The following is a 13725-nucleotide window of genomic DNA, read 5'->3' on the forward strand; positions in this document are numbered from 1 at the left end:
TAATCATCAAATACAGAAGACCTAACAGCACAAGAGAGGAACAGAAGGAAAAAAAGGGGGCTGGTGTCGACGTCGTGGGATGTCCCATGGCTCTGGTAGGGGAGAAGGCAGGGAAGGAACATAGTTTGGGAAAGCTACTAGTGGCGTAGGAAGACAGTGTCTTTGTCGGCAGTGACACTCGCCTCGTGGCGGCATGATAACAGAACCGTTAATTTAGTCCATTTCCTCCAATAATGAAGCAATTTTAACAATTACGAAACTAAAATACTTCTCGGAAGGCACTTTAAAGCTTCTAGTATAAAGCAAAATTTGAATGGTGCCTAGTGAGGAGCCTCTTAAAGCAAGTGCTTATATGCATCGATTTCTGGGCTAATTTCGTGGAAACTCACAATTCATTCGTTATTTCCATTAGTGAGTTGTAATAAGTTTCATTACAATGAGGTTTAAGCGATCTTCTTTGGATGTTTTCTAATTTGTCGATGTTGGCCGGAGCATTTGGGTCCCATACAGGTACAGAATATTCTAACAAAGATCTGAAGTGTTTCAGACACCAAACGTTTCATATTGTAGGTGGTGTTTCCAAGTGTTCTTCATAGATTAGCATGTATTTTCATTCAGAGCTTTTAATTTTTAGCTGTGGAGGCATTGGAGCCATGCTTTCTTGAACTGAACAGTGCTCAATGAATTTGTTTACCGATTCATGACGCATATCCCACATATGGTGGCAAAGATGTTGGCATGACCATACACTAGCATGCCGTTGCAGATGATGAGGGCAATGCATGAAACGGCCCACTTTGTTTTAAAGCGTGAGAAAAACTTGCTTGACTGCATAGCCTATTCTGCACATGATATGAGCAGCAAGCTGTTTTCTAAACAGATGGACAAATTATCTGATGCTGTTGACGCGGATAAATGCGACTTGCAAGTTACAGACCAGTTGCAATCTTCTTCAGTATGATTTCTGTCCCAGTAAGGAATGTTCCATGCCTTGAGTGCGAGGCAATGCTCTATTGTTGCTTGCGCATTTTCTAGGTCTGACAGGGTTCGACTATGTTAACAACACAGCTAGGCACATTTTAGACCTGGTCACCGTGAATTTTCCTGCTAGAAAAACGTCTGCTACTGACAAGCATCTAACTCACCCCAATAAGTGACATGCTTCGTAATAATTTGCAGTGTTCTTACAAAAGAAGTCAGTATCGCGTAGTTCCTATTAGTCATTAATTTTCAGTGTCAGTAACCATCGCGGGCTATTTGATCATCTGAACATCATGGATCGGTGTGTTCCGTATGAAATGGTAGATGTCATCAATGAAGCAGTCATTGTTTCGAGCGCACCAAATGCTCAATGTATGTTTTTAATATGTGGAAAGAATTTAAGCCCAGATGATACCCTGCGTGATTTTGAAAAGAGGTGCATGGTTTGTTTACAAAGAAGTTGAGGTACGATAGAATGCACAAAACTACAATATCCCGTTTACGGCACGCAAAGTTTAGTGGTTTCGACTTGCGCATACAATATGGTGCAACAAAAATGCCTATGCCAGTTTGACAGAATGTCTAACTTGTGATCCACAATGGTTATAGTGCTATTCTAAAGAAAGTGTAGCTTTGGTAACTTCTTTAACTGACCCTTCTCTATGTGAACTAGCAGACCTATATGACGACACCAGTGTGCTTGCAGAGCAATTTTATTCGGTGCATTGGACAGACCGCGTCCTTCAGGTCATGCTGATGACCCACTAACCTCCAGTGACCACATCACGATTTCATCAGTGTCAAAAGAGAATGTTGTAAGGGCTATATAGAGGCTGAAACCAAAATGTTTATTGTCATTGTGAGGTACCTAGTTTTATCGTAAATGGTAGTTTTTATTTTTACACCCATCTTATTGAATATTTTAAATCTTTGTCTGTGCATAAGTGCATTCCCTAATGAGCAGAAAATTTCAGTAGTCATCTCCCTTCATCAAAGTGGCAGCACTAATGATGCTAAAAATTATTGCTATCGTCCCATCTCCCTTTTGCCTTCTTTGACTCGAGTTTTTGAAACAGTTATGTTATTTTTGTTTTTAAATGCAAAATAAGCAGCTGCCAGCATGGCCTTCTTTGTGAAAGGTCATTTGAAATGAATCTTGTGCCTATGTGTGCAAATTTAGCCTTTCCTTCGCAAGTCATTAGCAAAGAAATTCGACGTATTGTGACCATTCAAAGGTGTTCGACCTAGTTCGACACTGCCTATCTGTGCAAAGTCCTCTGTCATATGGTGTTAGCCTATGAAGTGTTCTGCACCTTATGAATCAATATCTGGAGTGTCTGAAGGTTCCATTCTGGGTTTGTTGTTAAAAATTTTTACCAATGATCATGGACAGCATGAACAACATTTTAACTTCATGTCTGCTGACAATGTCAAACTTTTACCAGCGATCACAAATGAACATCACAGCGAACAGCCACAGAGCGACATGTATTATATTGTTCATTGGCATGCCAGAAATATTTTACGTGTTAAGTATGATCAAGGTATCTAAGCGAACTGGAACTTAAGAAGCAAGTGTCTTTTTTGGCACTCTTGGAATCAACCCAAAGTTTTTTTCCCTTTGTGTGTATCTTTCATTTCATGGCAAAGTATGTCCTTCACTAAATATGAACTAGACCAACAAACAGTTCTTTGAAACCCAAAGTATTTTGTCGCATTTGGCAGTTATGGCTGGTAAGTGTAATGAAAATTTCTAAGTATTTGGAATCTTCAGAATACAGTATAGACCATCTTTACAGATAACAAACTTGGCCAGAGTAGACATGGTCAAAACCCATGACATCGTGGCAAGATGATGCAGAAACTTCAAGGTGATATCGCGACCTGTCTTAAGACTTTGCTTGTTTTATGACCTTATCAAGGTTCTCCTCAAGTTAAGAGTGATCTTTTGGGTGATTTAGAAGCATTACTTAAAATACAGCTCAACTTGATTTTCTGTTTGGTGTAAGAAACAGTAAACAGTAACCCTAAATCAGTGCCCACTGATAAAGTATCCTTTCAAAATTCTATCTGTTAATTTTGTGTTATTAGGCTAATTACTAGAAAAAAATACAAAGGTTAAAGTTCTATTTCTTAAATTTGAAGCTGAAACCTCTGCACCGGTACACCACTGTGACATCACGGATCGCAAGTTTTATTTTTCTTTCATATTTGGGCTGTTGCGGTTCCATACAGGTTCTCAAAAGCTTGCTAAACCCAGTCTCTGACTGTTTCAGAATACAATTGTAGTCCATCTTTACTAAAAAAAAAAAAGAAAAAAAAAAAAAGAAACCCATTTAGACACGAGCAGGTGGCGTTGAAATCCTTGATGTCATGTCAAGCAGGCATGAGAACTTCCAAGGTGGTGCCACCAGCTGTCTTTCATTTTAGCATTTTTCCTGGCTTGCTGCGCCGTCTCTATAGTAAGAGTGTCTTATTTTGGTATCCTAGAACAGCAATGCACTAATGTAGCTAAAAAAAAAAAAAACACGTATTCTCTACGGTGCCCCCCTACTAGCACTTGGGTAAGCTAGAGATGATGCAAATCTGAAAGATTGGTGATGCTGTCACCTTAGGTTTCAGCACTAGGTCGTCACGATGTAATGAATTTTGATAGACTTTCCTTGGGACTAGCTGAACAGTTTATTAATAACCAAGTATTCTATCACTTTTTAGAGCAGCCAAAGAATAAACTTGGGTGAGGTTTGGTCTTTCCTTGTAGTCCGTAATTAATTTTTGCCGCTACAACCAGTAATGTTTTCCTTGCAACGGGGCTTTCTAGATGTTTTTACAGCACATAAGTCTTCCAGCAGCTTCTTTTCTTTTATCACAACTTCTAAACTTTTATTTTTTTAACAACGATATATATAAAAAGCTAGTCGTACAGAGGCAATTAATTTTCGGCACTCTAAAAACATTGAAAGGCTTTTGGTGTGATATTGCACTTAAAGCTTATCTTGATTGTCCGTGATAACAGGCTCTTTTTTCTATGCAAGTCCGTACAAGTGTAGTAGCTAACTATGTCGAAATAAATATTTCTGCCATAAATATAAGCGGCTGCATTTCACTTTTCAATATTTCATATGATATTCGATAATTCATATTAGCATTCAGTTCATATACGAAAATGTTTACACTTACCTACTTCTACTTGAAATCAATGACATGACAATAGCACACGAGCACAGTGGTTTAGGTGCAGAATTCAATAACAGCAATCATAGCCTTAATGTTCTCTGGTAGCAACAAATTTTATTCTGCCAAAATGAACGAAACCAATGCCTTGAATACTTCAATATACTGATTTAGCGTTGGACCCGACTGTCCCTTCAACTGATGGTGACACATATTGGCTGTGAGAGGCGGCAGCACCGTTGCCGCGTTAGTGCGGATGGGCGGTTGAAATTGAAGTTCACATAGCTGTGCACATAGCTGTGAGAGATTTCGGCCGATTGTTTGTTAATGAAGTGTGCTGACTGCAGTGAACTGCTGATATATTGCCACTGTTGCCACATTCTTGCACGAAATGCATGGGAAATTCCTGCTGTTCATCAAAAGAGTGCAAAATGCAGTTTCTGTACATGCATGGTGCATTTGGTTGGTGTTAGGCTTACGTTCAGCCTATTCTGTTAGTGCAGATGTCGTGCAACTCAAATTTCTGCTATATTCGCAATGATCATAAAAATGCCAGTACTTCTGTACAGTGAAGTTAAAGTAGGTGGTTATTGTGGTTCTACTTTATTGCTCGTGGGCTTAGTTAACTACCTTCTACTTCCTTTTTCGAATCTCTACCAAATACGAGATAGTTACTAATTTTAGTTAAACAAGGTATGGCACTATGAGTGACAGCACAGTGGAAGGAGTGACGTGTTGCTTCACAGGCGTTTTTTATTTGCCTTTTTTCTATTTTTCCAGTAACAGTAAAAAACTTGGCATTTTACTACAAGGATGTTCTTGCTGGATTACATGCATGAGAATGGCATGAATAATTTTAAGTTATTTTAAGAGCCAACCTTATTGCATTGCTTAATGTGGCAAATTGGGCATGTTGGTACATATTGTCCTTGTAGTAACATACTACATTGGTGCATATTGTGCTCATCCTTTTCGTCTCGTCTCCATCTGTGTTTTTTGTTTTGCACTGCCACCTTTTCAATTATTGCAGTGCTTTCTTTATTTGTCAAAATAATGGGTCGCTACCTTCTGTCAAGCTAGCAACACCATGCTAAAGAGTGCACTATATTAGCCCCCAGCAACTCTGTTTTATGGCTTTCCATGTCCAGCGACTGCAATGTTACACATGCTGCTTTTGTGATACTGCATTTGCGCTTCCCTTTCGTAGCAGATATAAAGTATCAAACTACGAAAATTAACTTGCAAGGCAAAATTATTTATGCACAGTGGGATATCCACATATAACAAGGGCACCTCAGAAACAGCTAAGGATGGTCGCATAACCACTGACCACAGTCACAACCAAAGTCATGCAATTTCAAGTCATGCGCCCAAGATCAGTTGCATCCTGCGGCATCATATGAGGACTTCTGATTTTCTTCCCTACTGCTGAGTGATCTTATGCCAACTCGTTGACGTTTCATGGTATCTTAAAGATTGCGGAATGATCAACACAATGAAGCAATCGCTACAATCAGTGTTTAGGTACCGTAACGGCCACTTCATTTGTTTAAAACACTGCCAAATGTTTTTTGGAAGTGCTTGAATCGCAATGAGACTATAACATTTGAATGCTAGTGATGAATTGAGGGTGCAACGATCCCACATCCTGGGCACAACATGCACAGTCAATGATTTTATTGCAGCGCAAAGGCTACTGCTCAAAGCCAGGCAAGTCCCTACATCACCAAAAAAATGCATACCACCATTCAGGACGGCACTGCAACCACGAAATGAACAGACGTTAAAGAATATGTGCGCTACACGTGTAAACAAGTAGCAGCTAGCAGATGATGCAATGCGTCATTGACACTATCGTGGATCGGCCAGTGTCTGCCAGGTGGCGACTCCACTTGATTTTGTGGCCAATAGGACTCACCTCAAAATAGGAGATGTGACCCAAGAGTAATAGTAGCAGTTCGTGGTAATAAGAACAATACAGACAACTAGAGGTAGAAAATAAAAGGCTGTGGGCATTGTAAATGCCTGACGTCTCAGTGAACATCTGAACTGCCCTGCTGCCATGAGGAAAATAAACATAAGCACTGCAACAAATTAGAAACATGTAATACACCAGCTCTTGGGAGGCATTTCTTCAGCGTGGTGAAAGAAAGCACTTGTCACATCACAAAACTTTGCAGCTGCATGTATAAGCACACGTTACAGTAAAGGGTCTTGAGGAAATGTTTCACAGATTGCAAAACGAGGTGCCTGTGACCTATGTTAAGGTGAACCATTCTGTGTGCACAATGCCTGCCTACAGCCCTAAAGAAAAGCCAGTTGTTCCGCACAAACAGCTGCTTCCTTTGCACCGAAAACATAGGTCATGAAATGCTTCCAGAAATCTGCATAATGCCGACAAATTGCTGAAAGTGGTGTCATGAACACTGTCATTAGTGCTGGTTTAGGCAGATGAAACGTCACTTCTCGTGGCACGATGCACACAAATGAGCGTGCAGGCACGATTGTTGCGATCCTAACAAATACCAGTGATATGAGCTTATGTTAGTGACAATAACAATACCAAAATGTAATTTACTATGCTTTCCACAGATGAACATCCATCAAAGTAGTGAATTTTGACTGTGCTGGTCAGCATTGACTGTGATGGTCTGCTACACCATTGACGCACACTGTGAGCTTTTCCATAATATGCATAGCAGCGCACCCCCAAATCCCCTGGCCTTTTTTTTTACATGCATGTCTCTTGCCTCAGAGGAACCCTACGCTCTAAGACCTCAAAATAATTACTGTATTTCTGTCCTGCAGCCTTGTCGGCGTCTAGTAAAACAATGAGAAGCCTCCCACAGGATCGTTTTTCAGTAGTAGTGAAGGGTCTGATGACAAAGTTTTTTTACAGCTGATGCCAGGGTGAAGAGCACAAATTTCGGTCTCTGAGTAAGTAAAAGAACATGAAGAAGAAGATAAAAAAGGAAGTGGTGTGGAAAAGGGGGAAAGGCAATCGTGGCTTTTCGTCGGCCAGTTTTTGTGAAGCACTTCTCACAGAATCATCACACTTTGAGAAATGTCTAGGACACGAAGTTTTCACTGCCACGTCTTCAATTAATAAAACATTAAAAAAAACATGAAAGAAAGTGCGGCGGGCGCTTGAAAATCTGCTGAAATCCGACTTTTAGTGGTAGAATGTTTAGCGAAAAGCAAGTCAACTGTATTAGGGAAGAGACAGAGGCCTCCCACAGAAGTACCACGTACGGCAACAACTGCTGGCCTGTGCGGTCTCCACGCAAAGCAAAACAAAGATCGCGCTTCGTTTGAAGTACAATTAAGTTACAAGTTGTCATCACTGCCTGTTGACACGTAGGTCAGACGAGGGCACAAACAGCCCTAACTACAGCTAAAGTGGGCGATTCTTGGATAGAGATCGATATTAATCACTCTGCTTAAGCTAGGCGTTGTACTTTCAGCAACAGCGGAAATGTGTAACGTTATCCTTGACGGCTAGTCGCCGAAGCCAAGGAAACACAACCATCTTGTGTATTATTGCCGACTCCGCCAGTTTTATGATGCCCTATAATCGGTAACCATTATTTGCAGAACCGACTCAACAAGTTTATCGCTAAGAATGGCGATGGTGGCAACTAAAGCTAAGTGCGAACATTGGTTATACGTGTTGTCTCCAACCATGCACACTTACAAGCCTTCAAACACAATTGACACGGCGTACTTACTCGGCTCGGGCTGCCGATGTTTCGCCATGACTCCCTCCCGGCGAAGCTACTCGAGCATATGGAGGTTCGCTGCAAAGATGACAAGCAGGTTGGCTAAGCACAACTATTAGCACACACGCTGGTGATGACGGCATTGAAATTTTGACCCACTTACCGTGACGAAAAGTCACGACAAAGCGGCACAGCAACAAGCGGCCGAGGACTGTCAGCTTGTAAACAAATGGGAGCCGAAGCTATTGTGACGGGAGACGAGAGCATTCACGTTATTTTGACGCTGGGAGCGCCCTTTTTGAACATGGTCTAGTTCGATCTTTGGTAGCGCCTTTCGCCGTGCACTTTGTGTGAGATATATTCAATTCCAGCTGGTAAATATTGTTGCGAGGCGGAAACAAGTTTTGTTTATGAGCGCAGGCACGAACACAGCCGACTCTGGTCAGCTCCTGGTGAAAGCAGTTGAAAAAACTTTAAAAAGACGAATACCAGACAGTTGGCGACAAAGTAGAATGAATTCAATTTATAAAGGTAAGGGGAAGAAAGATAGAGTTCATTCGTATAGACCGTTGAGAATTACATCGGTAATATGCAGGTTAGCAATGCAGGCAATCCAATTAAAGGTGCAAGCATGGGCAGAGAGTAATATGGCGTTTTGGGAGAACTTCAGAATGGCTTCAGACGAGGCGTTTGGATGATAACTTATTTGTTCTTACTCAGTGTATTTAAACATCAAAAGTAGAAAGCAGACCGTTATATGTGGCCTTTTTAGACATTACAGGAGCGTATGACAACGTAGACCGCAACACGTGGGATATTTTGGAAGGGGAAGGCCTAGGTTACGATTGTCTACAGCTTTTAAGAGAGATTTACCTAGAAAATACCGTTTGCGTTGAATGGGAAGGGATGAGGGGCGAGGAGAAAGTCGATACAAATAAGGGACTGAGGCAGCGGTGCCCTTTATCCCCACTGCTGTTTATGATGTACATGGTGAGGATGGAGAGGGCGCCAGAAGGAAGTAATATCCGGTTTAATCTCTCATACAAACAGGCGGGTACAGTAGTAGAGCAGCCGTACAATCGGGAAATAAAATATTACATAATACAGAATCAAAAGTGATGTACAGTAAACCGGGCGCGTTGACAGTGCGTCCACACCTAAGCGGCCCGTAAGTGACTCTCAGGAATAGCAGCTTGGGCTTTTTGGTTTTCCATCCTGGTGTTAACAGAGCGGTTGTTGAAAGTCAGCGCAAGTGGGCGCCTCGACGTCGGCGGCTGGCTTCCACGGCGGCCGGCGGTGTTCGGTGCCGTGACGTGACGTGGGTGGCTTATTGGAGTCCCCGGAGCAGACTGGTGAAGTGTCTGATCGGCTCGTTTTCGTAAACCTCTCGTAGGCGTCGGCGTTCACATACAGACGCACACATCTATCATACACGCGCACACTGGTTCTCGCCGTGGTTCAGACTCCACTGGCGGTCACCTTCACCAGCAGTCAAGTTAATCACACACAGAACAGTAGCTGCGGAAGAAGGCGGCTTCACGGAGTCGTCAGAGCTTGCTCCCGCCGTGGTTCACAGTTTGCGAGCGGTCGCCTTCACTGGGTAGCAGTTTAATAACACACAAAACAACAGCCATGGACGCAGTCAGCTTCACGCAGCCCGGATGTGTGGCCACCGTGGTTTCGACTCTGCCAGCGGTCACCTTCTCCGGCCAACAATTTAATCACACACACACACACACACACACACACACACACACACACACACACACACACACACACACACACACACACACACACACACACACACACACACACACACACACACACACACACACACACACACACACACACACACACACACACACACACACACACACACACACACACACACACACACACACGCACACGCACACACACACACACACACACACACACAAAACAGTCACGAACGCACATAGCTCAACATGCTCTGGATGTACCAAAGATCTCGTTCTCTTCCGTTTACGCGAAAAGGGGCGGCACGTAAGATATGCGGCCCATTATTAAAGAAGCAATGCTTAATAGGCGCGTATATTTATAAAAGGAAGCGAGGAGATAGAGAACTGAAGAAATAACGACACTTTCGTGACAAAGGTCCCCTGCGAGAAATTAACTTAGATAAACGCACTTCTGCACAGACTCTAGAGGCTGTCTGGCGATCATGAATTATTGCTCTCTTGACAGGCTGTTGGACATTGCTATTACGAGCTAGCGCAAGACAGAGATAATTGCAGATCACTGGGAGAGGCCTTCATCTTGCAGTTGACATAAAAATAGGCTGCTGCTTCTACTGATGATGATTCAGTGCCACTGCCCTCAAATAAAAAAAAAACAAGAAAAAAAGCTGCTGGTTAACTTTTCAACTGGACTCCGAACAATAAGTGCTTTGTTTTTTGTGTACAGTGTGATAAATATTATCTAAGAGCTTGGTTCATATTAGCTGGGACACCCGGCATATACGCCGTCTGTCTAGGCAATAACCAAGTCAGTTTCAGGTCAGCCCTTGTCCCTGAGTTGTTGTGTCTGTAATTCTATGCTGTAACGCAAAACCAAAACACGTTTTTTTTGACCCTGGCGCCGCATGCGTCGTCTACCTCGGTCGGTCGGGTCTTCGGCAGCGTTGTGTAGAGCGCTTTTGCTCGACTGTATGTATGTATGTATGTATGTATGTATGTATGTATGTATGTATGTATGTATGTATGTATGTATGTATGTATGTATGTATGTATGTATGTATGTATGTATGTATGTATGTATGTATGTATGTATGTATGTATGTATGTATGTATGTATGTATGTATGTATGTATGTATGTATGTATGTATGTATGTATGTATGTATGTATGTATTTCATTGCTTATATCCTGCATGACAAGCGGTTAGCACGCCTATTCTTCTATACATTTATTGTCATACTTAGGTTGAGCCAGGGGATCATGTGCATAGATTGAAAGCAAGCGCTTCCTGGTAACTGTGCATTTCACTTTTGTATGCAATAAATAATTAAAATAAAAAAACTCAGTGTACTTCCACTCTGTGAAGAAGCATGACAAAGCGAAGCTGTGTATGTGGGCCCCTTAATGGCGAACTGCACCTCCACGGCGGGTCGGCCTGCATTGAACTATCTTCCGGATTTTGGCCTCACAAACGGACACGAACCTCACTAGCCCTTGACAACTAGCGCTTAACTAGCCTTAAGGGAACTTGCCCTTAGCAGCTTCGCTGTAATAGAAGGATTTTTCATCACCAGGACGATGTAAAAAAAGAAACTGGTCTCCAATGCACGCTGTGTAGGCGGTTGGACAGCGAAGCTGTAAACGACAACTAGAACGATTACTACCCTTGCGACGTAGGTTGAAATTATTAACGTGGTAACATTCAGATGCACTTAACCAATGCGACGTATACGTCGAAATTATTCGCATGGCGGCAATCACGTGCAATTTACCTAATTATTACCCTAAGACGTCTCGATGGCCTGCGACTTGGCTTGCGCCGCTAGTTCGTGCACTTACAAAGAGTTGTGCAGAGAGAAGAGAAATTCGCCGCGCCTCGTATGTACGCCACTCTTCAGGAGCCCACTGGGCGTGGCCTTCCCATAGCACTGTCACCACAGAAATCAGTTGCTAGGTGGGTTTTTCTTTTACGTACGAAAGTGTAGTTACGTCACTCCCTGCTACGCATGCTGCAGTCAAGCTGCCGTCGCCGCGGCTGCTTGCGCGACAAATCTTTACGGGGAAACGTATGCGGGGAGCGCTATGGCGCTTCGCATTGCATGTGGGCGCAGGAGGCCTTATCATCAATTATGTGGTTCGGTTCGGATGCTTGTTTCGAGCTTGTTCTTTATTGAAACGTGTGCCGTTCTGTATGTTCTATGTGTGATTCCAAGGAATGTATGCACTGTTCGCTTCCCTTGGCTGAGTGCTTGTAGCTTCCGTCTTACGCGGTTATGAGCCATAGATGATGATAGCTTCCTGTAGAGGTTACACCAGGAAGAAATCCCGGGATCTTAGCCATAGACAGCTTCGCTGTAAAAAGGCAATGCAAGCTCGAACGCCTTGGCGGATCATCACGTGAATACTGCTTACCGCATCATTGATCGAGATGCTACGAGTGAAATCGCGAGAGAGAAGCGCATATACCTTCACGGCTGCTCTTAGAACATTTTCACACTCAATCGACAAAACATTCGATTAACCGGACGCGGGGTAATCTCCCGCACTCTACGCCACCTAACGCATAAATTATCACCCCCCCCCCATCTCGTTCTTATCTTCATTGTGAACAGGGGAACCGTAGCGGTTCCGAAACGCCATTATATACTTTATTTACTTCAAAACCTCAGAGGAGTGCTTGTTTTATTTCGACAATGTATCACTCTCGCCTGATGACTCGTAAGATAAGCCGCAATGAGTGGTGTAGATGAAACAAAAAAGAAAAAAAAAAACGAAAGAAAGAATAGTGGAGTACAGTCAACCAAAAAATTTTACGGAACACCAGATATGAGAAAAAGCTGAATATGTGCGCAGCCTCACAACGCAGCCTAGCTAGTTTTCGCATTTACAGCATCTACCAGTATATCTGAACAGCATTGTGATGTTCGGTTTTACTGACTACGGTTACAGGCTGCTCGGAAACTGAACGTTTTCTGAGATCCTGTGGGCCGTATACTTTTGTGACTGCCTGTACGCAATGTCACACTTAGGCGACAGGCTTTATCATCGCAGACTATAATTGTCTCTCTTTTCACTAGCGAATAACGGCTAACTTCTCCCGATAGGTTTTCGGCGTAGGGCCTTGAACTTTTCTTGCTCTGCACATTGAGGAGCTCTTTTCGACGCTCGGCTCACTCCGTCATCTCCTCCCCGCATCTGTTGTTTACTGCAAGCTACGGTGCCAAATTCCAACGTCTAGCTCTCCAGTCTGTACGGACATGATCGCTGCGTGGACGTGTGCAGAGATAGGGCGAGAGATCGAAAAAAAAAAAGAGTCGAGGAGAGAATAAGAGACATTGGTGACGTAGGTCGAGATAGCGAGACAGAGAGAGAGCTTCAAATGACGAGCCCTACAGAGAGAGAGAGAGAGAGGTGCCAGGCAGTGAAAGTAACAAAACGGTAGAGGAAAAAAAGAGAGCGTTCAACAGGCATGGCGGGCCGGTGATAAGAGGGCGAGCAAAAAAGCTTGCAAGCTCCGCTGTATCGGGCGATCGTATAGCTATCTTTCCGCGGGAGGCCAACACTGTCTTCTTTCACACCAAACAGTGGGCACCCGCTTGGCTCTTCATTCTCTCAGACAGCAACTCTTCTGTTGGGACGCCGCCAACGACCGAGCCGCGCCGTTCTGCGCGTCGAGTTATTTCGTTTGCATGCATCTACGCAGCGCGAGGCCTGGTTCCCGGGGACGAGACGAGGAGGCCTTATTCCAGCAAAGCACTTCGAGACAGGTATGCATGCATGCATGCGGCCTTGCAAGGTGCCATTACCTATGTGTGGTTCTTGCACACTAATGCAGCTATAGTGCTTTAACAATGCCGAGGGCAAGTGTTTCTTGAGTTCTCGACGCGCCGGCATCGGCGCAACGAAAAGCAAACAAAAAACCGAGAACAAGCGTTGTTTTCCAACTACAGATAGCGCGACTCTTCAGGAGAAGTACGTGAAATGATGACCGTTGTTTCGTAGCGTATAACAAAGGACCGGTAAGCAGTGATGTGACATGTCATTGTTGTTTACGTGTTGTTTCTAACGCATGTTACGAATTAAGCTACGCGTCTAACCACTGCGTTCCACCGCAAATATAGCCGCCGTTTCACCAC

At 43.4% G+C, this 13725-nt stretch overlaps 2 protein-coding genes across 3 annotated transcripts in view; one reads left to right on the top strand and one right to left on the bottom strand.

Annotated features, from left to right (window-relative positions):
• The window catches only part of ave (sterile alpha motif domain-containing protein aveugle), a 34755-nt gene extending 26616 nt beyond the window's left edge, over positions 1 to 8139 (bottom strand). The window contains exons 1-2 of the mRNA XM_075704259.1: positions 8038 to 8139; positions 7884 to 7952 (exon numbers count right to left, since the gene is read on the bottom strand). Of these exons, the coding sequence (XP_075560374.1) occupies positions 7884 to 7911 (28 nt within the window). The 5' untranslated portion in view covers positions 7912 to 7952; positions 8038 to 8139. The remainder of the gene's footprint in view (positions 1 to 7883; positions 7953 to 8037) is intronic.
• Positions 8140 to 13087: 4948 nt separating this feature from the next.
• Positions 13088 to 13725, top strand: part of LOC142592691 (D-amino-acid oxidase-like) — a 43673-nt gene continuing 43035 nt past the window's right edge. The window contains exon 1 of one of the 2 annotated variants that reach the window (XM_075704260.1): positions 13088 to 13356. In XM_075704260.1, the coding sequence (XP_075560375.1) occupies positions 13279 to 13356 (78 nt within the window). In that variant the 5' untranslated portion in view covers positions 13088 to 13278. The remainder of the gene's footprint in view (positions 13357 to 13725) is intronic. The other variant, XM_075704261.1, reaches the window with a different exon arrangement.

Source organism: Dermacentor variabilis, chromosome 9, assembly GCF_050947875.1.
Source record: "Dermacentor variabilis isolate Ectoservices chromosome 9, ASM5094787v1, whole genome shotgun sequence".
NCBI classification, from domain to species: domain Eukaryota; kingdom Metazoa; phylum Arthropoda; class Arachnida; order Ixodida; family Ixodidae; genus Dermacentor; species Dermacentor variabilis.